The sequence below is a fragment of the Caretta caretta genome, chromosome 7 (assembly GCF_965140235.1).
Source record: "Caretta caretta isolate rCarCar2 chromosome 7, rCarCar1.hap1, whole genome shotgun sequence".
Lineage (NCBI taxonomy): Eukaryota > Metazoa > Chordata > Testudines > Cheloniidae > Caretta > Caretta caretta.
Genome location: NC_134212.1, coordinates 92,657,233 through 92,685,203, shown reverse-complemented (window position 1 = coordinate 92,685,203; position 27,971 = coordinate 92,657,233). Strand labels below are relative to the sequence as shown.

The 27,971-nt window shown below is 41.7% G+C and overlaps 1 protein-coding gene across 1 annotated transcript; it reads right to left on the bottom strand.

Moving 5' to 3' along the window:
- Positions 1–344: 344 nt before the first annotated feature.
- Positions 345–27,971, bottom strand: RPP30 (ribonuclease P/MRP subunit p30). The gene is given in 12 exon segments (XM_048858077.2): positions 345–2,214; positions 8,431–8,510; positions 9,816–9,853; positions 10,216–10,245; positions 12,998–13,114; positions 17,421–17,510; positions 21,445–21,516; positions 22,297–22,371; positions 25,132–25,188; positions 25,443–25,498; positions 27,793–27,895; positions 27,897–27,971. Coding segments are annotated over 12 exon segments (885 nt in total). The 5' UTR covers positions 27,957–27,971; the 3' UTR covers positions 345–2,107.

Genomic DNA, 27,971 nt, shown 5'->3' with positions numbered 1-27,971 from the left:
TAACCAAACATGACAACAAAAGAACACAGATGTGATCTACCCACAAAGCATCAATACCTAGAGAATTCTATTAGCAGCCACCTATCTTGATGATGAATGAAACAGATCATCCTCTTCTCGGACAAGTGTTTTCCAAAGTGCCCCCTAATTAATCCAGCCCACTATATGCAAGTACTTACAAAAATCTTTGTAAATGCTGGGACTCACTAATAGGCTCCTCTTTGTTGAGTCATAGTAGATCCCTGTCACTGCCCACCACCCACATACTGCAGCTACGCTGCTTTTCTGTGCACTAGACCAGCTCAGTGTCCATGAAAGCCGAGAACGGAACTTGCTGGAAAAAGGACATGAAATAGGCTCTTTTTATTTTGTCCACATTTATACTTGAGAAATATTTATACAGTCCAAGCCTCAGAGGCTAGTGTGACAGAAAAACAAAATTAAATTTAAAGAATTAAATGTTGTCTCCCCTACTATTCTAACAGTGCTTGGGAGGGAGGAGATAAAGAACAAATAGTATAGGCTGTTAGCAAGGTTATCTCCAGCATGGAACTGATGTTAAACAAATAGTAAACCAGATTACCATGCTGCTTGTTCCATGTTCACAAACCTCTCTCTATGCATCATTCAACAAGCAATTACTCTCTTGCTCAAAGCAAGTACCTCTCTGGCCATGGCAAGAGAAGGCAGTGCCACTCTCATAGTTAGTAGTCAGCTGGATTTAGTTTCCTCTTTTGTTTCAGCCAGTATATCAGGATCTTGTTTATGATTCATTAAAGGACAAACTAATGTAATGATACCCAGTGACTGACAACAACAGGACACAGGTCAAGCACAAAGTCAAAGAAAGTCAACGGCATCAAGGGCAAAAATTGCATTGTAAACTCAAAAGCTTCTTGTGACTAACACACTCCATTTCTAAAAATGTTCGTGTATTTTAAAGCAAAACTCCATCCATGGTGCTTAGTCCAATTGTTGAGTTTTACCTTCTGTAAATCTACTGCAAAAGGACCCCTGCAGCATGTTACAAGCTATAATTAGCATTTCTCAGCTTGCTTCCAGCGGTGGCCAAAGGGCTGAAATCGTCATAGTTTGACACACAGCCGGTCCATTGCAGTCTCTTACCCCTCTTTCATATAGTTCACCATCAAAAGAAAAGCCTTAATCAAGACTTGGAAGAGCCCTAAAAACGTTTTCCAGGAGGGAGTTGATTATAATCTGCAGGCAGCTGGATTACACGCATTGAGGTAGGAACTGGTAACAGAATAGATGCTCTTGCTGGAGAACATAGACCCTAATGCAAGTTTTATTTCTCTAAGGTTACTGCGACAGAGGTTAAGCAGCTGGCATGTTGTGACCTCTGCTTATCGCATTGATCACACTCATCTCACTGTTACCTTAGGCTCTTCTTGTGTGTCTGCTATAATTAGCCGTTGTCTCGTATTATATTTCGATTTTAAGATCTTCTGGGCAGGGACTGTCTTTTAGTTATATCTTTGTATCATGTCTAATATAATGGGCTCAAGCCAGTAGGAGCTATTGTAATACAAGTAACTGACAAGGGATTTCTTTGCAATTCAAAGATGCCAGAATCTCCCTTTCAGCAGACTATCATAATGAAACAAAATTAGACAATGCTATTCTGCACCACGCAACTATTTTTCTTATGCCAGTGGGGGGATTGTGGGTACTGGCTTGCAATGGTAAGGTAAAATATCTGGAAGCTTTCTAAACTTTGATGAAGAGAAGAAGTGGTGATCACGTTTTAGAAGGGCTAATTGTAAAATCATGTCAACATATAGAAAGATGTATGTAGCTGTAAAATTCACGCTGTAACAGCCAGCACATCCCTTGGCCCACGCTGCTTCCCACAGCCCCCATTGGCCTGCAGCGGCAAACCAGTCCTACATTATCCTTTTGCCATCAGCAGTAAGATCATTCTGCTGGGGTGAAATGTTACGGATTTCAATAACCTTATTCTTGCACAAACATTTTTTTTTAATAAAATATTCTTAGTGGAACAAATTAAAATAATGCATCAAAGAATTGTGGGTGGGTAGCATGGGAGGAAAGGACTTTGTGGAAGCTGAGAAGTTGGGTTTGATCCTCATACTTCAGTCTTGGCTTTCTTGCGGACTGGGAGAACACCTTCCTCCTCTGATGCTCGGGGGGTTTTCTTCGTGTACACCACCCCAAACGCAGTCTTTCTGGTTTCTGGAATTTAAAAATGAAAAAAACCAAAGTTTAAAACAGATCAAGTAAAAGTGATATGAATATGTTAACTGCTCATTTCAGTCTGTTTCCATACTTGTGCCTAACAAGTACTTCTCCATCTCCCCCCCACAAATAATGCCAGCACAATGCAATGGATCTGAATTGTATGTTACTAATGCAGTACTTCTCAAATTTGCATTCTGTTGCCTATTTCAAATGGGAGGTAACTCCAGATTGCCTCATTCTGCCAATCCCAAATTCCCTCTTTTCATGTGGCATTGCGTCCCCTTTGCTCTCCATAGTAGCAGCCTGTACATTTCATACAGTGATGAAGCATTAAAATGAGAGCACTCAAACACATTAAAAAAAGGCAGCAGACACAAAGATACTCAAACCCAAGAACAACAAGTGCATATTCAAAAGATTAATTATTTCAGTCTCCTAAATTATACCACAGAACTGGGTAACAAGATGCTAACAAGGTCATTTCATCCAGCTTTGCAGAGACTGCTGGATTCCTCCTTCCCAAAGGAAAACCCCAAATTCTCAGATTTTGGAGAACAGATTCCTGTATGTTTCACACAAGGGCCATTGCAAATTGCATTCCACTCCCATTCACTGAGTCCCCCAGACACCCAGCTCCTCTTCTTCAGGCATAATTATCTTGACTTTTGGCATCACAAGACCCCACAGGCCATAGGGAATGGAAAAGGAAGTGGGATCACTAATTCAATCCCCACGCCTGCTCATCTGCTCATCCTGATACATGCAAGTGAGTTTACTACCTACCATTCCTCTATTTCTTGGGGATCCTCCTGTGATGTCTCAGAGGAGTTCAGTGGACTTGTTCTGGAACTACTATTGTGGAGAGCACAGTTTCCACACTTCACTCACTTGACATAGAAAGCATGCACACTGAACTTTCCGGCACCATCAGTAGGGAAAGAGCTGAAGGTCTTGTGTACCAGGAGGGTGGGGATGGTTTAAAGTTGGTTATTGGTGCAGCTGTTCCAGTGCAAACCCCAAGTGCAGATGTGCTGCATAGGAATAAGCAATGACTTGCACTGGTCAGTTATAAGGTACATAGTTATCTGCGTAGATAAGACCCAAAACGGGTCACCAATATTAGGCAGGATAATATCTATACATTGTATTTTCTATAGTCTCAATTCCTGAGATTCTGAACGTAGAGAACACAGGAATACTTGCCATAAGATAGACAAGGGGCAAATATGGCTTTCAGATCCTTGTAAGCCCATGATTTAGGAGGCTACAAGATAGTAACTGAGGGTAGGAAGTAGCTCCTGAAGGTGACCTGAAAAGGGAGAGAGAAAAGTGGGCTTGTGCCCTGAAGAAGGCTGGAAAGGGTTTGTGCTTTTTTAAAGCAGAAATTAAAAGATAGAAATTCAGGTCTTTGTTTTGCCTGGAGACTACAGCAATGGGAGAACTAATTATATTATGACTTCACAAGAGTCAGGAGACAAAGCTGAATTATAACAGAACAAGGACTTGTTCAGACTGTTTAAAACTCTGTTTTCCTTTGGCTACAATCAATGGACTAATGAACATTTTAGAGAAAAGATGCTTCTGTTAAACATTTGACACCCTGCTTCCCTTCAGCTAAGGCGTGCAATCTCACAGTAGTCACTTGCATGACTCTCCCCTTCCTCTTCCCCCGTCCCAAACAGTCCCCAAGTGATGCTCCAGCAAAACCAGGGAACATCAAATTTGATATACCCAATATTTCTGAAGTTAAAAAAACAAAGGAAAAATAAAGATTATCCTGAAAGACTAAAAAGGCCTTTAGGACTTCTTGATATAACAGAAGCAGCTAAAACTGCCAAACCCACTTAAAAATATCTTATAAATTGGACAATTAGTTAAAATACAAAATCAAGTGGATTTGTTTCAGCTTAATACCACAGAGAGAATAACAGTTTTGCACCGACTTGTAATACTTTTAAGTAGTGGCAGTGTGGCTTTGCATTAATCAATTAGCACCTAGTTACAGCAGTAGGGCATAAATAATCCTTATGCTAATTCTGCTAATTTTACTAGATGCCCAAAAATCCACAATCAAGGAAGAAGGCCATATTGGCTAAAAAATGGTTTCGAAGGAAAGCAAAGGCAGCTACAAAAAAACCCTAATACATAAATGGAAGAACACTGAAGTTGACCGTAACGAATATATAGAAGTTAGAAATTGTAGAAAATTGTTAAGGGAGCAAAGGGACACAAGGAAAAAGCCATGGCCAGCAGCGTTAAGGACAATAAGGAAGTTAGATATATTTGGAACAAAAAGAATTCTGTCAATGGTATTGATCCATTAGTAGATGGAAGTGGTAGAATTATCAATAATAATGCAGAAGTGTTAAATATTTCTGTTCTGTATTTGGCAAAATAAACAGATGATACAATGTCATCATATGATAATATACTTTCCATTCCTCTAGCATCTCAGGAGGATGTTAAACAGCATCTACTAAAGTTAACCATTTTTAAATCAGCAGGTCCAGATAACTTGCATCCAAAATTTTAGAAAAGCTGGCTGAGGAGCTCACTTTCCTCTTAATGTTGGTTTTCAATAGTCATGGAACACTGAAGAAGTTCCAGAAGACTGGAAGAAAGCTAATGTTGCCCCAACATGTAAAAAGGGTGAACAGGGTAACCTGGGTAATTATAGGTCTGTCAGACTGACATTGATAATTGATAATGGAGCAGCTGATACAGTACTCAATTCATAAACAACTAAAAGAGGATAATGTAATTAATGCAAATCATCACAGTTTTATGCAAAATAGGTCCTGTCAAACTAACATGATACCTTTTTTTAGGATGATATTTTAAAAGATTACAAGTTTGGTTGATAAAGGTAACAGTGTTGATGTAATATACTTAGACTTCTGTAAGTCATTTGATTTGGTACTGCACAACATTTTGATTTAAAAAGCTAGAAAAATAGCAAATTAACATGGCGCACATTAAATGGATTAAAAACTGGCTAACTGACAGGCTTCAAAATATAGCTGTAAATGGGGAATCATAGCTAAAGGGGTGTGTTCCTAGTGTGTTCGCACAGGGATATGTTTTTGGCTCTATACTATTCAACATTTTATTCAATGACCTGGAATAAAACATTACATCACCACTGATGAAGTTTGCTGATGACACACAAATTGGGGGAGTGGTAAATAATTAAGAGGTCAGGTCACTAATACAGAGCTATCCGGATCGCCTGTTAAACAGGGTGCAAGCAAACAATGTGTGTTTTAATACAGCTAAAACATAACTGTATACATCTAGGAACAAAATGTAGGCCATTCTTACAGAACGGGGAACACTGTTGCGGGAAGCAATAATACTGAAAAAGATCTGGGGGTCATGTTAGCTAATGAACTGAACATGAGCTCCCTGTGTGACCTTGTTGCCAAAGGGGCTAATTCAATTCTAAACAGGGGAACCTCGGGTAGGAGTAAAGAGATTATTTTACCTCTGTATTTGGCACTGGAATACTCTCTCTAGTATTCTGATGCCCACAATTTAAGAAGGATGTTGAAAAATTGGAGACATTCAGAGGAGAGCCACGAGAATGACTAAAGGATTAGAAAACATGCCTTATGGTGATAGACTCCAGGAGCTCAATCTATTTAGCTTCACAAAGTGAAGGTTCAGAGGTGACTTGATTACAGTCTGCAAGTACCTACAAGCAGACCAAAAATTGGGATCTTCGGTCTAGCAAAGAAAGTTATAACATGATCCAATAGCCTGAAGATAAAGCTAGACCGATTTTAGACTGGAAATATGGCATAAAATTTTCACACAGAGTAAATAACCATTGAAACAATTTACCAAAGGTCATGGTGGATTCTCTGTCACTGACAATTTTCAAATCAAGATTGGATATTTTTCTACAAGATATCCTCTAGGAGTTATTTTGTATTATAAAAGAGGTCAGACTAAATGATCACAATGGCATGTTCTGGCCTTGGAATCTATGAGTCTAGGGTAGTTTAATTGGTTTAGAACAAGGCTACCACCCAAGTGCTGCACAAAGCATTTATTTAGCTGTGAGGGTTTTGAAATGTGGTTTCATTTACAAGCCCTTAAGGTCGAAGGCAGAATAATAGTCACAACACAGCCACAATGTTTTAAACTCACCAAGCTATAAAAAGCAACTAGATAAAAGTTTAGGCTTTATTTTCCACTCCTGAAATCTTATTTGTATTCCATGTGAAAAGGCCTTGCAGAAAGGCCAACCGCAGTGTGTCTGAATGGATACACATGTTGTCTTTTGGAAGATATAACATTTTTCTCCAGAGTATTTGAAAAAGCTCAGCACTTCTGAACAAAATTTCTTGTTCTTTAAAATTCCTTTGCATCCCAAGATTTTAAAAGTGGACATTTAAAAATCGTAATGCATTGTCCAACTTCAAATCAGGATCAGTTCAGGCCTTCACAATAAGTAAAATTTTTATTTTAAAATCTGATTTGGGGGCATCTTACTTTTGAAGTATTAAAAAGCAACGGCATAACACAGACTTGAGTGTTACCCTCTTCAGCATTTTCATTCTATCTACCTGCACCTAAAGCATTTCAATCTATTCAAAAACACTTTACTTTACAGAAGGATGAAAACTGATACGGGAAGTTATAATGGCACCTAACACCACCACTTGTCAAGTATTCTAGTATCCCCAAGCCATACATGCAATTTTCACCAACACTAATTGGAAAGATACTCGTCTAGTTGTTGGGAAGAAAAAAAACTCCATGTACAATACACGTATTGCTAGCAGACAGGAAACCTACCTTAAGATAACCTTGCAAAAGAACTGCTCACTCATCCTGGGCAAGCACTTTTTTTGGACAGGTAAAGAAAATATCAGCTTTTTTCAACATCACGGTAAAGGGTGAGCAAGTACACTGTGTGTCAGGGCAATGCAGTTTCAATATACTACTGTCACTGCAGATTGGCAAGAGGATAGAGGCTCACAGTGAATAGGCTCAGACTTCTACATGAAGTCAAACATGCCATTGACAACAGTTTCAGGTCCCACCTGTTTTGTAGTTAGAGTTCCAGGTCCAGACCCAGTGTGTCTTCTCTACATAGAGCAACTCAGTTCTGGCATTAAATTATTTCTATGGTCAAAACTGACCAGTCATTCACACCACTTATTATGGTACACATGGCAGACCTCTCTTACAGTGAAAGAGATTCAAGCCAGAGTAAACAAATTAAAACAAGGAGTTGCTAAGAGGTGATAAGAGTTTTTATTGGGGGAGGAGGGAGGGAGTGGGGAGAGGAATTAGTGGCACGCTGTAAAGTGGCTAACTGGGAAACTAGGATGTTTAAATTGATATATGGCATGTTGTCTTATTCATCTCTATGTGCCAGTGAATGCAGCACATAATACAACTGGAAGATTGTTGATTTCCACTGTAGTAGGTAAGAGCCAAATTGCCTTCTGCCTATTGTTCAATGATGACATATATGAGCATATAAGAATTATAGTTGTTGTATAGATTTCTATGCTGAAAGCACAGTGATACAAGTTCTAATCTTCTAATACCTCAGAACATTGCACCTCTGCTAGTAACATTTCTTACCAACGAGAGAACACTGAGTTTGATTTCACATCATTCATGAAGTGCTCTCACAGCATACTGCAGCAATGAATAAAGTCAATGTAAAATGAAAAGTCACAAAGGGAAGACAGGGGCATCTACAGACATGCATAAAGAGTGTGAATGCAACAGAATCTGCTGTCATTTAAGGCCAAATCTTGATCCTATTGAAGTCATTGGCAAAGTTCCCACTGATCTCAGCCAGTCCAGGATTTGGCCCTTATGAATCAAAATGCTATTTTGCTACATAATGTAATAGACTGATGTGCGGTTTGATTCTATTATCTGTGCTTTCCCAGAGGAGCCCCATAAGTACTATTATAAGTATTCCAAGGCAATCACCACCACTGGCAAGACCCATTCATTTCCTCTTACTCCTTGGGGGAGGCCACTGCACTGAGGGAGAGAAAAGTACATGGAATGGAGAAGAGGCACCTGTGGATCATCACCTAGAGAAAGAAGAATTCCAAGAAGACTCTTCCTTTAAGAGAGGGCCCAGCACCATTTGGAAAATAAGGTGTCAGAGCTGCATTACTAAAAAAAAATATGTAAATTAATGTGAAACAGAAGATAGTTGTGCTATTTACTCACCTCCATGAAGGAGGACTGCTCTGCAGTTGGTAGAAATAGCTGCCTTGGCGTCACTTTCAGACAGGCCAAACAACAAACCTCTGTCACCTTTGTTAAGGAGCTTAGTGTACAAAAAGGAGTGAACAGATTAAGAGGTTCTTTCCCCTGGGGTAGATTTGGTCACCTGACAAGTAACTGGGAACTATCAAAGCTGCAAGTCAGAATGACATCTTGCATAAAGTTACTCAAAGAGTGGTACTATTATATGGATGGCACTTAAAGTATAGAGGATCTGATTCAATGCCTACTGAAGCCAATGGAAGTACTTACATTGTCAACATTCTATTGATTCTACTGTTGGATCAGGCCCTAAGCAAGGCTGAATCAGGCCCTAAGCTGAAGAACCCATTCCCTTTTGAGGACAGAATCTTCAGTCCAGTTGAGTATTCTTCTCCAGACTTGTCCCTGTCCAAACTAGCCTTTCAATGAAGTTAGGAAACCATGTTTATATGCTGTTCCATCGAACCTGGTTTGAAACGTGGTTTGGTAGGGCACTGTGAAGGGGACTAGGAGTTGGCCAGAAAATGGAATTTCCATCCTACAGAGGATTCTGAAGTCTTGCAGGAGGGGGAGAATCCTCCTAATTTGGGAAGAAAAGGAAACTTGGATCTACTTTCTAATCAGACAAAACAAGTTTGGCACTCTCCCATACCCATTCAGAATCCTGATTCAGGAAGGAAATCGTCAACTGGCCTCATGGTATGAAATATAGCAGGTGTACACATACCCATATTCTCCAAGAGTGACAAACTAGAACGCGGAGACTTTACTTTTTTTTGTTTTGTTTTGTTATTGCCAGTTGCAGTATTGTCATTCTCTAGTATTAAAGCGTGAAGCCAAAATCTGTTTCTCAGATCTGACACTGTATTATAAAAGCATTATAGTTTACCTAATCACAAAAGAACCCAAACACTCCTACTGAGGACAAAGCAAATTAGAGTTATTTAACAGTCTTTTTATAGTTGCAATGCTTATGTTGAAAGAGTTCTAGTACAGATAGATTGCACCCTATCTTTTCACAGAAAGGTATTTTTATTTTATTTTATTTTTAAACTTTGTTTTATTCAACACTGCAGCTGGAGACATACTTTAGAAATACAGAAGAGATTTTAGTCTATGAATTTGGTTCTGAAATTAATAATTCAAACAACCTTCCTGCTGCCATGAGTTCTGTTACAATCACTATGTAAGTCACAATTACGTAAGTCACAAATTTTAAAAAGGTCTGGAGGGTGGGGGAGATAAAGGCATAGAAATACTTTTATTGCAATACCAAAATATTTGAAAGTCAACTGCAAGTTTCCTACATTATTCTTAAAGATCAGATTTTACTTGGGAAAGGATACAGATTAGCCACATCATAAGGACCTCGAAGTTCTAATGGCTAAAACAAAAGACACAAGTGAGAATATCTACACACCCCCTCTATTTATTTTAGAGAGTCACAGTTTGCAAGATAAGATTATTTACAGAAACTATCAGCCATTAACTGTTAAATTAATTATATGAAATTTAAATTAATAATTTCCCGAGTTGTTGAAGATGCTAACATGAGAGCAAGACAATTGCTATCACCAAGGGAAAACAGGAAGTGCCCACTTCCACTAGCAGAATTAAGAAAATGCAATAAAGTGATACACAAGAAACCAAAATAAAAATTCAAAAGGGTAATTATATTGATGCTTATATTTCTAGCAGAAATTTATTTACATTAAACTTATTTACATTAAAAAAATACTGACTTACCCTTTCAGCTGCACTGGATATAATTATGTTCTAGAGAATAAAGGAGAACAAGCATTAATCTTAGATAAATGTTATTAATAAATTGAAGATTAACATAAACCCAACACTAATACTCCTATGAATATCATTTAAAGTTAAGAGTTAATTCTGTTATCTAGCTAAAATATCTGCTGCTTTCTGGAACAGGCAAATCCATGAAGATTATAGATCATGGCTCCTTACAAACAAACTAAAACCATCTACCAGCTCTGCAAGTTGCAGAGCTTACTGGGCCAAGAGTCTATACCAAAAGAAAAAAAAGAAAAAGAAAAGAAAAGAAAAGAAAAATTCCAGCTACCAATACCCTTAATTATGGAACATCTAATCTTTTCTAAAGCCGATGCTTTTAAAATGGTCGATTTTTTTCAGAGCAACCGGTCAGTTACTGCAGATGTAATACTGGGGCAATGCAGGGCATTCACAAAAAACGGTTCTGGTGACTTAAGGTTTGCACAAAAACAGATGTTTGTGCATATTGTTAAAGGTATGTAGTGAATTTCTAAATGACAAAAAGCACATCTTATAGATCTAGGCACCTGTACATATGTTAAACTATCGTATCATACCGTATATCTTACAAAATACTTTAAATACAGAATCTTGCATGTATGTAAAAACAATTAAGTGAAAACATCACTAAACTCCTATTACATAAAACGAGCCCATGCTGCTGGCTGCCACAGGGCAGATTTCTGGCTGAAATAGCTCTATCCTACATTCTTCATTCCTCAGTTTCAGAAGCAGGGCAGAAAGTCTTATATCTGAAGATCCCCATGTCCCTCCTATTGATATGTTGCATTCCACCAGAGTAGCCTGTCAATCCTGGTGGAGCCTCACATCTCATGCATAGCAGTGTATCAGACTCCTACCCACCAGTCCTCAGTAGAGAGGAGGAGGAATCGCAGCTTGCTTTCTTCCCTTTCTCCATGAAGATGTGATAGGTAGCACCACCTCCTGAATCTTTCTTCTCAGCCTCCCGTGCCCGCATGCCTCAGCACTGGGCAGGGACTCTCCTCTGGCCTCCCTCCAGCTAAGGGGAGTTATGATGTTGCCACCTCCTGGACTCTGCTGTCTGTTCTCCTGCATAGAGCCTGGAAGACAGGCATTGGCTGCTGCAGCTCAAAGCAGCAGGCTTAATTTTTCCAGCTGACGCAGTCAGCATCGCTGAAACTCAAAGGCACCCTTGAGATCCATACTAAGCAGGTTTAAAGCTGACCTGCAAAGCAAAAAAAAATCTCCTGGGATCTCTCCTGATGTGTGAGGGGAAGTTCCTCTGTGGGTTACTTCTGCTTCCAGTGCTCTCTGAGCCATAAGGGTCTGCACGTCCTTTCCTGCTCAGCACCTGAAGAAGTCTTGTGCATAGTGGAGACAGTGAGGTCGTTCCATGGAAATACAGATACCTCTGAGGTAATCGGAGCTCCTACTTGTGCACGCAGTTGCTCTCCTCAAATCCATGCTCCACTCCTTGTGTTGGGAAAGTGGAGGGTCAAGTGAAGCCATGTAGAAGAGCAGCAAATGGGCCATATCCCCCTAACAGGAGTCGTGTGGTATTTAAGTGTCAATGATGTCAGAGGGGAAGAGTGCTGAGGCCTCACAGCTCAGGCTTTGAGAAGGAATCCCACAGCCCTATTTTCATCTTTAAAATGGTATGAGAGATCTTTAAGGCTAATGCTTTAGAGGTAGGTTTCCATGAGCACCTTATCTAAAGTCATTACAGGCAAGAGTCCTTTGGGGTTCAACATTAAAGGAACTGTGGCAACTATGCAAAGAACTGGGATGTGTGAGCCCCCGAAACACTCACCCTCTGCCATGGCCTAGGGGTCCCATAGAAGCCTAGTGAAGGAAAGAGGGGAGTTAGCCAGCCAGGGAGATGGGAGAGGAGTGTGGTATTCTTCCTCCCCCCACCACTTTCTTATGAATGCATAGATGCTGATATTGAGGGCAATCAGTATTATCAGTGATAAGTCAGTGGATTATATTAATGGGTTTTCACTGGCTGACGTCAAGCTAGTGCTTTTAGCCAGTATACTTGTTAATAGGGGTCAAAATGTACTGAAGATTTGATCTGCCCATTGCTGAATTAGTACTATTAGTATTGGGGTGTGTTTTTCGACCCCCATCAAAAAATTTTTAAAAATCCAGCCCTTGGAAGAGTTAGGGGTTTTGTTTTGTGTGTTCAACTCCAAAACACAGAGACAGACTATTTAGCTCATCCCACAGCTGATGTAACTCTGGCTTTTTTCACATCTGTGGGTGAAGGGTTGTAACTAAGAGTACGTCCACACAGCAATTACACACCTGCAACTGGCCTGGGTCAACTGACTTGGGATCGGGCTACGAGGCTGTGAAATTGCTGTGTAGACGTTCAGGCTCAAGCTGGAGCCTGAGGTCTGGGACCCCATGGGTGGGGAGGGTCTGAGAGCCTGGGCTCTAGCCTGAGCCTGAACATCTACACAGCAATTTCACAGCCTTGCAGCCCAAGCCCCATGAGCCTGAGTCAGCTGACCTGAGCCAGCTGACCTGAGCCAGACACAGCTGTGCCATGGGTTTTTTTTATTCCAGTGTAGATGGAATGAGTGTAATTATGATGCTCTTTTTTCTTTTCTTTTCTTTGGCAGGCAAAGGCTCAGTCACGTGTTCAGAAATTCCAGCATCAAACTTCCTTGAAACTGCTCAGCCGATGCAACTCCAGAAGAATTTGAACAACTGACTGAGTTAATTTTATTTCCGTTTGAGAACTCACCTTTCCTTTGCAGATCTGCATCAGACTAAGAGCATTTGAAATTGTGTATCTTCTCATTGTGGAGTCTTTGATGGCAGGGGTGTAAAGAAGTTCAAAGTAAATGCCGCGATCTATTGCCTTCACATGAAAGAAAGAAAATAATCAAAAACCGAAAGCAGAGTCGCATAACAATCTTACAACTAGTGCCTATTATTGATGACTTCTTCTCTCAGTTCTACCGCTTTATATACAAAACTAACATGCGGCAATTGTTCTGATAGAAACACACTGTAGTCTGAAGGGTTAAAATAAAGACATTGTGTCTGTACGCCATGTAAATGCATTTGAACTTAAGACTGTCAGGTAACTGAGGCTTATTTAAAAAAAAAAAAAAAAAAAGCCTCTTCCTCTCTACTTGCCAGGCTGTAATAGGCTTTCCAAGACTGCTCAGATAAGAGACATCAGAGTTGATCAGCTGCAAGTGTGGAAGTCTCAAAGCGTGAAAGAAAGAGAACAGTGGGAAGTTTCTTCTCTTCAGAAGGCCAATCATGGCTCGAAAGTCTGAAGACCTGGCTAATCATTAGAGCATTTCATGGACAGACAGGCACTGTAAAAATTGTCAGAACACTCCTTCTGCAGCTTCATAGCTGGCTTTGAAGAGTATCACTTTCCAAAGTTGAGGGTTCTCCCTAGCACCCATCACCACAGTACTCAAGTACTCACTAACAGAGAAGTTATTCCGGGAGAAGAGCGAAGTTAATTAAATCTTCCCCACCCCATTTGACAATTTTTGAAGCACAGTAGGTTGTAGTACAGTTTGTTATTTATTATTTCTATTGTGGTAGTACCTAGGAGCCCCAGCCATGGATCAGGACTTCATTATGCTAGGTGCTGTACAGACACGGAACAAAAGAACATTAACCCACCCTCACAGCCTCTCTGTGAAGCAGATATTCTCACTTTTGCAGATAAGCTCTTGGCTCTGTGGTCAGCTCACTGCACAACACGGTCTCACACTAGCGTTATGGAGCTTTATAGCAAGATGTTGCACTACACAAAAGAGAACCTTCTTATTCCATTTGTCCAATTATCTTCAGTGCCTCTCCTCCACATGCACCCAAGCATGAGATTTATCAAACATCATCATTAGAGCTGGTCAGAACCAGGGAAACCTGCCTGCCAAACAGGTTTCAGTCAGAAACCTGACTGACTTCCAGCCAGCTTGTTGCCCCAGTCCTCAGAAGCCTGAGTTTCAAGGCTTCCAGCATCTCAGCAGTCCACCAGATGGCCTGTGCCAGAGCTGGGGCTCTCAGGGTATGTCTACACAACAACATAAGCCTTGGGTTACTAGGACTCGAGTCAGATGACCCATGTCAGGGAACCTTGCGCTTGAGTGTCTACACTGCATTTTAACCCTAGGTTAAGGATTTTCTGACCTGTGCTTGAACCTAGGGCTCTGGCATCCACACTGCAGTGCACAGACCTGAGTCAAAGTAACCGTATCCTAGAGTGCCTAGTGCCACTCCTCCCCGCCACAATGTCAACACTCTAGCCCAGTGGTTCCCAAACTGGGGTTCATGAACCCCGGGGGGGTTCGCAAAATGTTATAGGGGGTTCTCGGGAAAAAATTCCCTAATGGCGGACAGAACTGTCCCAAGGGACCCAGGGCAGCACAGGGCCAGCAGCCTGGAGCCCCTGGACTTCCAAGAACTAAGCAGATCAAAGCAAACATATCTATCACACTGAGGAGATTTAAACTTCAAGACTCCTTATAAGAAATGGAAAGGGAGGTGGATATTTTTTGCTGTTTTTAAAATTAAATAGGTAGCTAGTATTGTTTTTAAAATTATTACGAAGAACAAGTTTAAGCTTTGTTGTAACGTGCGTTGTTTGCCTGGACTCCTCAAGACCCGAATGCTTGTACAGGAGGAACTCTTTGAGTTGGCTTCTTAAATCCCTTCATGCTGTTTCACATCTGATACTCCTGGATGAAACATCGGAGCCTTGTCTTATAACAGGCTTATTCAAAGTGATACAAGCTACGAAAGTGAGATCTTGGAAGAGTGTTGCCGTCTTCATAATGTAATAAAAATACTATAATGATAAATAATAATTAATAATAAATAGTGTGTAATGAGCATGTCATAAAAACAAATTTTATAGTTCCAAGATCACCGCTTTTATAATTTATGCTCAGGTAAAGGAGAAAATCCCTGGAAATATTCATTTTTAGAAGGGGGTTTGCGAGACTTGACATTTTAGTGAAAGGGGTTCATAGGTTGTTAAAGTTTGGGAACCACTGCTCTCGCCCTTCGAATGTGATGCACCGTGGAAAAACGCTACTGCTCACCCTGTTTCCATACTGGGGTGGTGCCATTGATGCAACTCAGGTGCCCACAAGTACATAAACTTCATAACTAGCTCCTTTGGTGGCTGTCTCAGGACAATGACTGCAGTTTGAGGAAGCTTTATACTGGACTACCCTCTAATCTGAGAATTGGGCTCTCTACCTCTAGGCTGAGTCACATTGGTGGGAAAATGCCCATGGGCACCTGTTCTCAGGATAATTACGACATCAGCGTTCAGAGTTTTCAAACTATTGAAAGGAAACATTGTGATTCTGAATTTTTAAAATGGGATGTACAGCAAAGGTATTTTTGTTTGGTTGGTTTTTTAATTTATTTTTTGTCTGTTTTGAAGTTTCTAAGTTCTAAGTTTTTGAAATTGACATAAAATGTAGGTTTCAGAGGAAAAACACTCCCACCAGCCTGGCTGCTGCTGTCTGCAGAGTGGTGAAGTGCATCCCTAGGGCTTGGTGCAGTGTGCTCCATTTGCAACAGAGTGCAACACAGACTGTTGGCATAGAGAGAACTAAGGAAGCTGCCCCAGGGAACTCTGGGATACATTCAGAGGCCTTCTGGGATCTGAGTCAAGCTGGAGTTGCGTGCACACAGGAAAGCAATAGGGCTCTGACCCTAGGTCCCAGCTTAACCTGGGCGTGGACCCAGGGCTGGCTCTTAGGATTTTTGCCACCCCAAGCAAAAAAATGTTTGGCCGCCTCTGCTTTTTTTTTGTGCCTCTCCCGCCCCAACCCCTTCCCCAAATCCCTGGCCCTGCCTCCTCCCCCTGGCATGCCACATTTCCCCCCCCACGTTGCTTCCTGCGGCTCTCTCCCCCCACCGCCCCCAGCTCACCTCTGCTCTGCCTGATCCCGTGAACACGCCACCGCTCCGCTTCTTCCCCCCCCCCCCCCAGGCGTGGGAGAGGCAGCACTTTCACGGGAGCAGGCGGAGTGGAGGTGAGCGGGGGGTGGGGGAGGAGCGCAGGAAGTAACGGGGGGGAGAGGAGATAGAGGAACCGCTCCCCGCTCCAGCTCGCCTCTGCTCCACCACCGCTGCCTCCCGCAAGCGCGCAGCTGCTTGGCTTCTCCTCCCTCCCTCCCAGGCTTGCTACGCCAAACAGCTGTTTCGCACGTGGCAAGCCTGGAAGGGAGCGGGGAGAAGCGGAGCGGCGGCGGCGTGCTCAGGGGAGCAGGCGGAGGCAGAGTGGAGGGGAGCTGGGGCCCATTTCTAGGGGCGGCGTGGGCAGCGCCGGAATGCCGCCCCAAGCACCTGCTTGTTTTGGTGGTGCCTAGAGCCGGCCCTGCTTGGACCCTCCAGTCCTGCAGGGTCCTGGGGTGCTAGGTTTGAGCCCTAGGTTAACACAATTGATGTGTGGACGTAAGGGGAGGTTAGGCTTGGGCCCAGGTTTATATTGGTGTGTAGACATACCCTCAGGGTCCCTGAGCTGACCAGCTCCCCACATGGAGAACTGCTGGGGCTCTGGGAGCCTCAGAAACATTTTGAGAGGTCAAAACAAAAATGTTGTTTCAGATTTTTTTCCCCCAGACAAGATGCTGAAATTTCTGTTCGGTGAGAAATTTAGAAATTTCATTTTTTGTTCCATATCAGAACAATTTTTTTTGTTATTCCCATGAAACAGGAATTCAAGTTTCCAGCCAGCTCTAGCTGTAAATTTTTCAACAACAAGGACTAAAGTCTACCCATGGATGCCCACCCATGCCACTGACAAGGAGCTGACACTGGTCCATACTCAAGGAAAGAATCTGACCTAAGAATCCAGACTAAGTTGTGTGGGCAGGATTTTATTTATAAAAGATAGTTTATAAATGGCTGACGCTTTGTTTTTACTCTAACTTCTATCCAGTATCAAATATTCAGCAATTCCATCGGCTGGCACTGATTTCATTTAGTGAAGCACTGCGTTACACAGATGAGACCTCAGTTTAGTCATAGTGTAGAAAGGTAAGGAGGGAACACATTTGCAAAGAAAAACCACCCTGTAGTACAAAAGCAGGAAAAGAACCACTCCAGTGAAAAACCTCAGTTGTGTTAATATTAAATACTGAGTTTAGTAGCAGCAAATAATTTAGTTGCAAATTTACCATGTTAACAGGGGGTCTTCGGAAGTAGAATGGCAGCTTTTCTGTTACATTTATGCATATCAGATCCACATCTAGATTTGTGCAAGCGACCTACATCACAAAAACACAAACCGATAAGGCACCTTTAAGTGGGTTACCAGCATTAGACATGCAGACATTTGCTATATCACAGATATGTCAGAGGCATTTCCAGTGTAGTCTATGTTTTAAATCCAAGAGCTGTTCCATGGGGATACCAGCAAGACACTGCAACAGTGCCATGTGGGTGTGTTGGGTTTATTTATTTTTAAAGCACTTAGCCATGTTTAGGACAGCACTTTTTCCATTGAAATAAACAGACAGCTTAGCAGTGGGCATCATCGCTTTGCTCTCAGTTGGCTGTCAGGCACCCCCTTAAAGTGGGTTTAGCAAAGTAGCTCTACCAGACACATTGCTAATACAGCAGAGCCTCCTTTCAAATTGGGGTACACATACCTGTAGGAGTACGTGAACTCTCATCGGGGGTAAGCGAGAAAAATCCTCTAACAATGGACAACGCATTTTATTTAGTAAGACTTGGCAATCTAATCAATGTTTAATCACCATTCAATTAAAACTGAAGCTGCATTGGTGTACATTTCCTTTCTGCTGTGCGACTCACAATCAGAAGTTTTCAAACTGTGGGGCGAGCCCCCCTAGAGGGACAAGGAGGAATGTTCACGGGGACAGGGCTTGGGGAGGGAGCTTCACTTCACCTCACGGGGCCACCCAGTCTGTCTGGGTTGGGGGTATGTGGGGGTTTGCAACCAAAAATTGTAACTCGGGGGGGGGGGGGGGAGGAGAGGGGTTTCAGCTCAAAAACTTTGAAAACTGCTAATCCCTCCCCCGCAAGCATTCCTTTGCACCCCCTGGGGGGGGGGGGGAAGGTCACAATACAGTTTGAAAACCTTTAGAAGCTGTTGCTAAATGGAAGGCAGAACCCCTCTCCCCACAACACACACACATCACTTCTGCCAATTTCAGATGGGAGCATGTGATAGACTACATTATTTGGAAAGGGGTATGCAGCCTAAAAAGTTTGAAAACCACTGATCTGGACCAGCCCACACAGGTATTTGCCTAACCTGTTCTTAAAAACCTCCAATGATGGATGGAGATTCTACAACCTCCGTAGGTAATTGATTTCAGTGTTTAACTACCCTTAAAGTTCGGAAGTTTTTCCTAACCTATATCTCCCTTGTTGCAGATTTCTTCTGGAGGTCATTTGCATCTTTCAAAACCTAAAAACAGAAAGAGGAAGACACTCCAAGGCACCTTAGAAAACTATTCAAAGAGAGGAACATTAATTTAAAAGAAAAATCAGTCAAATGGGAGTTTTCTTAAACTACAGTTGTTACAAGTAAGATTTAAGATTACCATGGCTGAAAGATATTACAATGAAAGATTTTTTTTCTGTTTACTTTGTATAGTCAAATTCTACCTCTGTCAGCTTCCTGTACATATGGGTCTTTCACAAGGCAGAGGAAAACAATTTTTTTTTTTTTTTTAAAGCAGGGAAGTTTGATGGTTAAACTACAAAAATAGGCAGGAGCATTCAGGGGCAGCTGTAGTAACAGAAAACAGTTTTCAGTCATTTTTTAAATAGACTCCATTCCAAGTTGGCAGACTTCCTTTGAAAGTGAATACTGGCATTGCCATCAAGAGAGTCAGTATGCTAGTTGGTAGCACACCATCTCTCACACGAAAGATCAGTTCACTGTCAACCAGATTAGCAAAAGCAGACGGTTACTTGCTACTCATGCTTGCAATTCCACAGTTAGCAGAGAAGCCTAATGAGTTTTCATCAGTGAATCCACCTGACAATTTTATGTGCGCAAAACATTGACAAATGCGAGGTTGTGTCAGACCATCAGCGAGACTGGGGCACTCAAACCAGCTATGCAAATATCGCACATTTTAACACCTTGTGTATGAGACACAGGGAGGTAGTGAATGTCTACTGCCTGACTAGTTAATCCGGAAACCACCCTCCATTTGATAGTGCTTTAGAACCGATATTCTTCTGGCCGTGGTGTTTGTTCAAGATATATTTACAAACAGCAAATACAACAGTACAACTTAGTGTGCAGTGTAATGCTCAGTAACCACCGGAGTCTGATTGCACATTAAGTGTATTGCCACAGCAACTGTAAAATGCTTAAAAACATGATGGTCAGAAAATGCAGTTGATTAAGAAGCCGAAACTTCTCCTGTCTGACAGAATGACTCTGAAAAGATATGGTACTGTGAGGGGAAAAATTAATTTCTACTACTAATTATTTGTATTACTGTAGTGCCTAGGAGCCCTCATCATGGACCAGGACCTGACCCTGTTAGGTGCTGTACAAACAAACACAATCCCTGCCTCAGGGAGCTTACAATCTAAGTAGAAAGACGAGAGACAACAGATGGATACATGCAGACAGATGGGGCAGAACAAGGAAACAATGAGCACTGTTGGTCAGCATGATAGGCTGTGGTTTCAGGTCACCAGTGGCCTAAACATTGCCAAGTTTTTTGTAGGCTTCACAGCACAGGTGAGTTTTAAGGGGGGATTTTGAGGAGGGTAATCGGGTGGTTTTGCAGATGTGCCCAGGGAGCTCTTCTCAAGCCTGAGGAGAATGAGGGGAAAACAACCCCACGAAAGTGCTTGTCTGAAAGTTAAACAAAAGGGAGATGGAGGCTGGCATTATGAGCCAAATCGGAGGCAGCAGAAAACCTCTTGATACTCAGTGAGAGATGATAGGTAGGGTGAATGTCACCTTACTGGATAAAAGCAGAACAAATTTCTTCTGTCAAGTACAAAAACTGAACCACATTAGGTCATATTAAACACACAAAACTGCCTTCATAAGTTGACAGGAATAACAATACAAATTTTTAAGGGTATAAAATAGCTGTATTTTGAGTGATAACCAATAGGAGAAGCAAGCCTTATTTAACTGCCACTAAAAGGTTCCTGAATATACACTACAGAGAGACTAAACCACTAAAGGTGAATCTTTCTCAGCAGTATGGTTTGGAGCCCTTTCACGGTGATAGTTTGTAGTGTCCAAAACATCTACTTAAAATATAATAAGATTTCTGTGTAGCAACACATTCAGAGACTGAATCTTCATCATTGTCCTGGGAACAGGGTTAACCTGAAAGTTTATTTTCAACTATCTATTTTTAAAGTATTTTCAACACTAACCTTTGTGATCAAGAAAACTACAAGTTTCCCTTAAATATTTTTCTCCTCTTAAACGTTTTTGCCTGGGTTTACTTCACGTCCTGCAGCTTCAGTGCTGCCCTTGACAGCCAGAGGGAAAACTGCACACAAATACTTTATAAGAAAATCCAAATTTTGCAAGAGCAAAGCTTTCTCCTCCTACATTTGGTAAAAGCCAGTCTCAATGCCAAGGGTGATTTTTTTTTTAAATGGAAACATTTGATTTAGGAAAATACATTCTACATGTGCAGAGACTATAGAAGAAAAGCTGTGTCTTGCCCTACCCTCCTCCACCCGTATTTTTTTTTAAAAAAAACCGAAATGATTGGCTGCTATTTCCATATGGCTTTTCAGCAACAGATCTCAGACTTTTTTTTTGCAGGAGATAGGTCAGTGAGTCACCCTCAAAACCCCCACTGCTCAAACATTTAAATCCTACATTCCTTCGGTCGTCACAAAGCATCATTTCAACAGAGTTCCAAAACAATTCTTACTAAGCCAAAGAGCTAATGAGCTGAGGAAGGTGTTCAAATTTGGGAAGGCAAATTGTTTGAGACAAACTTTCTAAACACTAACAGCTTAACATGGGTAATGGATGTTTTTCTCACACTGCCACTTGGTGTGCTTTTTCTGCCTTGCACTCTATCAAGTTTGAGATGAAATGCAAGCAGAACACTCGTCTAATCCAACCCAAAGCACTGAACATTATTCCAGCATTGACAGTTACGATCACAAATGGATTCTCAGATGCTTCGAGAGAGGATATATATATATATATATATATTTAATACTTACATGAAACAGTTTCTCTGTCTTTGGAAACACTGCTATGATGTCATACAATCTTATATTTGTAGATGTTGATCTCTGACACAAAAAGAAAAAAAAATCACACTAATTTATGGAAGATGCTAAAGGTATGTACCATGAAAATTGCCAGAACAACTACTAATAGAAGAAGAAGAAACGCTTCTCCAGTTGTGAGTTGTAAAACCAAACCACTCCTATTAAGGCTCTATTAGCAGTCCTATCTGCTGACAGTGTTTCAACATGGCCATTATTTTGGCGCTCATTCTACACAATAAGTAAAGCACTAGCAACTGTTCGCCTTGTCAGCCATACATGTCCTACTTTATCACGTACATTTTCTAAGTCCTCCCCTTGCCCAAGTTATTAGAATACCCAGCTAAACTCTCTGGGGCCTCGTGCGGGGGGGAGGCAGTTATGCTGGAGTTCAAGTTTAAACAGAATTGAACGAATGCAATATCGGCTCTATTGTCATATTTTAAAATCTGAACTCAAGTTCTAGAGATGGGGTGATGATTTCATGTTTTAACACTTCTTTCCCCACCTTATCACAGGGCTTGGTAACAGCACTTTACTTGAAGCCTTCAGGCCCAGGAATCAAGGGACTGGGCATGGGAACAGAACTCCGATTTCTCATAGCAGCATTAGTAAACCACCAGTGCAGAGCACATCCCAGTTTTATAAAGTGAAATCTTCAGAGAGTGATGCGATCCCAAGGAGACATTATAGGTCAGCAAATTAGTGTAGTATTTTTTGTGAAATCCATAAAATTTCAAAAATAACATTTTACTATGAAGAGAAAATACAACTTACAAAATAAATAAATTTTAAAATACTTACCAATACATTGCAGTGAGAAGGATCAGAAACTACAAGTGTTAATCTGGTTACAATTTTAATTGGTTTGGATTTTCCCTGTAAGCAAAATAAACCATCAAAGAGACTGTAGAAGAAAGTACAAAGCAAAAATCTAGCTGATAGATTTTCATGCCTAGAGCTATAAATAGAGAATGATGCTTTGTTTGTATTTTTGACTATACCAATTTTCTGATTACTTCTAACTATACTCTTCATAGTTTTTCCTTTCCAATTTTAATGCTTTGCTTCTGTGCTTTTTTGTACATTTCTGCTCTTCAGAAATAGTGGCTTTTCTTGTATTTCTTTGAAGTCTGTTTTTGCTTTCAACAAACGAACAAAAAGATCAACACAGGAGAGGAACAAGCACATTTTATTGGGTTACCACTACTGTTCTCTAATCAAACAATAAGGGCACTACAAATGCAGTTTTAGAATTAAAGTCCATTTTTATATATAATTGTAACGGTTTGACTGTATTCCCAAATCCTATGACAGTAAATCTGGTAAACTGCCAAGCCCTTAAAAATCAAGCCCTTAAATTTCACAATACTGTAGTCACTCAACTATAAGCAGTTTCAAAGTTCATGCTAAGTGCAATTTTTGCCTCATGTCGTATAAAATGGATAGCAAAGAACAGAATAAAGCTTTTTTAAACATGAATAAATAATCCTGCTCTTGCTGTGGGTTTATTTTAGTAGTCGGACAATGACTTTCTAAATTCACAACATAAACAAGAATTATACGCATAAAAACACCAACATGAAAATATATTTTTAGAGTGACTATAATTAGGGTTAAGATTAGGGCTGTCAAGAGATTAAAAAAATTAATCGCTATTAATCGCGCTGTTAAACAATAACAGAATACCATTTATTTAAATATTTTGGATATTTTTCTACATTTTCAAATATATTGATTTCAATTACAACACAGCATATGAAGGGTACAGTGCTCCCTTTCTATTTATTTTTGATTACAAATATTTGCACTGTCAAAAACAAAAGAAATAGTATTTTTCAATTCACCTAAGTACTGTAGTGCCATCTCTTTATCTTGAAAGTTGACCTTATAAATGCAGAATTATGTATAAAAAAACCTGCATTCAAAAATAAATCCATGTAATACTTTAGAGTCTACAAATCCACTCAGTCCTACTTCTTGTTCAGCCAATCACTCAGACAAAGAAGTTTGTTTACATTTGCAGGAGATAATGCTGCCCACTTCTTGTTCACAATGTCACCTGAAAGTGAGAACAGCCGTTTGCATGGCACTGTTGTAGCTGGCGTGGCAAGATATTCACACGCCAGATGCGCTAAAGATTCATGTGCCTCTTCATGCTTCGGCCGTCATTCCAGAGGACATGCTTCTGTGCTGATGACGCTCGTTAAAAAAATGTGTTAATTAAATTTGTGACTGAGCTCCTTGAGGGAGAATTGTATGTCTCCTGCTCTATTTTACCCGCATTCTGCCATATATTTCATGTTATAGTAGTCTCAGATGATGACTCAGCACATGTTATTTGTTTTAAGAACACTTTCACTGCAAATTTGACAAAATGCAAAGAAGGTACCAATGTGAAATTTCTAAAGATAGCTACAGCACTCGACTCAAGATTTAAGAATCTGAAGTGCCTTCCAAAATCTGAGCGGGACGACGTGTGGAGCATGCTTTCAGAAGTCTTAAAAGAGCAACACTCTGATGCGGAAAGTACAGAACCCAAACTACCAAAAAAGAAAATCAATTTTCTGCTGGTGGCATCTGACTCAGATAATGAAAACGAACATGCGTCGGTCCACACTGCTTTGGATCATTGTTGAGCAGAACCAGTCATCAGCATGGACACATATCCTCTGGAATGGTGACTGAAACATCAAGGGATATATGAATTTTTAGCGTATCTAGCATGTAACTATCTTGACACGCCAGCTACAACAGTGCCATGCAAACGCGTGTTCTCACTTTCAGGTGACACTGTAATTATGAAGTGGGCAGCATTATCTCCCATAAATGTAAACACTTGTTTCTCTTAGCGATTGGCTGAACATAAAGTAGGACTGAGTGGACTTGTAGGCTCTAAAATTTTATTTGGTTTTGTTTTTGAGTGCAGTTATGTAACAAAAAACCCTACATTTGCAAGTTGCACTTTCATGATAAAGAGATTCCACTACAGTACTTGCATGAGGTGAATTGAAAAATAATATTTCTTTTGTTTATCATTTTTACAGTGCAATTATTTGTAATAAAAAATAATATAAACTGAGCTCTGTGTTGTATTTAAATCAATATATTTGAAAATGTAGAAAAACATCCAAAAATATTTAATAAATTTCGTTTGGTATTTTATTGTTTAACCGTGCGAGTTAATCGCAATTAATTTTTTTGAGTTAATTGCGATTAATCGACAGCCCTAGTTAAGATTTTGTCACGGTTATTTTTAGTAGAAGTCACGGGCAGGTCATGGGCAATAAACAAAAATTCATGGGAGCCCTGACCCAGAGGGGCACAGTCCTTGCTCCAGACACTGCCAAAGCTGTGAGGCGGGCGCACACATCAGCAGGGTCGGCTCCAGACGAAGCCATGAGGGATGGGGGGGAGCAGTCCTGGTGCAAGGGGAAGAGAGGGACGCGCACAGCCCTAGCCCTAGCCCCAGCCGAAGCTGCAGGGGGAAAGGAGGGTTGAGCACAGCCCTGACTCCGCCCTGACTGCCTGAAGTCATGGAGGTCCGGTAAAGTCACAGAATCTGTGACTTCCCTGACCTCTGTGACTAAATCGTATCCTTAACTATCATGTGCAGGTGGAATTTAAACTCTGACATACCTGTACAATAGGCAAAGATGGAAACAGTTCTGAAAGAGATATTGGCTTGACAATCTCCTGAAACAAAAAACAAACAAAAACACCATGCTTACAATGTATTAAACATGAGGGACAAAAAATTTAGGCCCAAACTGCACAGCTTCTAGATAGAGGGGGTTATAAAATGGTAGTTTAGTCATGTACTGAAGGACCCTGTAATTCCCTAACCTTGCTTCCTTCTTAGATCACTCACCTAGATGTATGCATAGTTATGAAGTTATTACTAAGTACAAATAAAGAAAACAAGAATAAATATTGAAACAGAGCCCTACCTGTTTCTTTTCTTTGAAATCAATGACATGGTTAATTGCAACAGTTGAATATCCCACTAGAAAAGGTAAACATATGGTAAGTTTTTTTTGTCCTATTTACTATTTAATAGAAATTAATCAGAACAGAGAGATTTAAGATTAGCAATTAAACTCCACACATCTGAAAGGTTTCTTTGTGTAATAATTTGAGATTTCTGAAAACAGAAAATCAGTAGGAAACATGATGGCTTAACATTAAAAACATTTTTTTTCCTTTAAATACATGAAGAATTATGGTCCCTGTCCTGCAAACAATTATGCAAAATACTGAATTGTAAGAACACAAGTAATCCCATAAAGTGTTTGGACTACTTGCTCCTTAATGTTAGAGCAAGCCACAATTGCTTATAGGACCAGTGCCTGAAGGTATGTCTCTACACAGAAAACCGTCCCCCCTCCACTAAAACACCCTGCTGCAGAGTGTCTCGGGATACGTCTACACTACAGTTAGACACCTACAGCTCGCCCGTGCCAGATGACTTGGGCCATGTGTACACTTACATAGCTGTGCCACTATAAAATTGCCACGTAGGCGTGTTATACTGACAAGAGAGAGCTCTCCCATCAACATCATAAAACCAGGTCAATGAGTGGTCGTACCTATGCCAGCTGGAGAGCGTCTCCTGCCAACATAGTGCTGTGGACACGAGTGCCTATACTGGCAAAATTGATGTCACTCAGGTGGGTATTTTTTTTCACACCTCTAGGCGACAGCAGTTTTGCTGACATAAGTGCTAGTGTGGACATGACCTTGGACTTGTGGGGCTCAGGCTAAGAGGCTGTTTAATTGAAGTGTAGACATTTGGGCTCAGGCTTCCTGAGCTCTGGGACCCTCCCACCTCACAGGGCCCTAGGATCCAGCCTGAGCCTGAATGTCTACACCACCACAATTGAAGAGCCCCTTAGCGTGAGTCTGAGTCAGCTGGCACAGGCCAGCCACAAATTTTTAATTGTGTGGCGTAGACATACAATCAGAGCCCAAGGCAACTGACTCAGGCTCCTGCTGCAGAGCTAAAAAATAGCAGTGTAAACATTCAGGCTCTGGGTGCCGGGCTCTGAAACCCAGTGAGACCCTCCCCTTCGCTGTGGCTCCAGCCTGAGCTCGGAAAGCTACATAGCAACAAGTCCCAACTCCCAGGGTGGATAGTATAACAGTGAAGTTTTACTGGCAATAGTGCACATCTGCCAGGATAGAAAGGGTACACGTATGTTGGCTTATTCATTGGACCTATCATAATAGTTAGCCATGTTATCTTTCCAGCCTCAACATACAGGAGAAGTTAAAAATGTATTGCATGAGGTGATGCAAACAGAGGGACTTAAAACTGGCCACTAAAACTTATTTTGTTAAGAATACCCCACGATGCACAGTTTGTTTGCTAAACACAGCATTACCAACGGTGCTAGGACAAACACAAAAAGACGCACAGAAACTGTAGCATGAGGTTGGCTTCCAAATTAGGAGATTTAAACCCCCAAAAAATCACATTTAATTTTGGCCTAGGGATCTATTTGAAAGGAAAACTGGAAAATCACGTTCTCTGAGTCTGGAGCAGGTCCCTGCAGTGCAGAGAGCAGAGGAACTGCATAGTTTCAAACGAGCACCCCAGGCTCGGGAACCAAGCTGAGTTGGCAGGACGATTCCGCACCCATTTCCCGAGGCAGTCTATGCCAGGGGTTCTCAAACGAGGGGTCGGGACCCCTCAGGGGGTTGTGACGTTATTACAGGGCGGAGTCACTAGCTGTCAGCCTCTACCCTAAACCCCGCTTTGCATCCGGCATTTATAATGGGGTTAAATATATAAAAACGTGTTTTTTAATTTACCGGGGGGGGTCGCACTCAGGGGCTTGCTATGTGAACAGGGTCACCAGTACACAAGTTTGAGAACGACTGGTCCATGCGCTGGTCACTGCAATGAGGCTGGCGCTACCAGCACAAAGGCCACGGCTCAAGGGGGTTGGACTAGATGACCTCCTGAGGTCCCTTCCAACCCTAACCTTCTATGAATCTATGAAAACCAACAAGGGGGAAGAGGGGGAACAACAGGGCTCCCCGCACCCCGGCTCCACCCCGCAGGGCGGGGCCAACAGCTCCGTGCCTAGGGAAGGCGGCATCCCTCGCACGCACGCTGCCGCGGGGGAGCGCCCAGCGGCTCGGCTCTCGCAGCGGGAGTCGGAACCGCCCCCGTGGGTTGAGAGGTGCTCGGCGCTCCCCACCCCGAGCCCCGCACCGCCCAGGCCCTGCCAGGCTGGGAGAGCTGCGCGGGGCCCCGCCCAGCGCCCTGGGAAAGGCAAGGCGGCCGCTACTCACGGTGCGCGGCGGCCTCCAGCAAACTCTGCAGCGACTTCCTCTCCGGCGCGCCCGGGACGTTCAGATCCGCAAAAGCAGCAGCCATGCTGCAACCACGTGGCGCCGGCAGCACGACGCGCTGCAGCGCTGCGCGTGCGCCTCAGGCCCGGCTCCGCCCAAGGCATGCTGGGAGTTGTAGT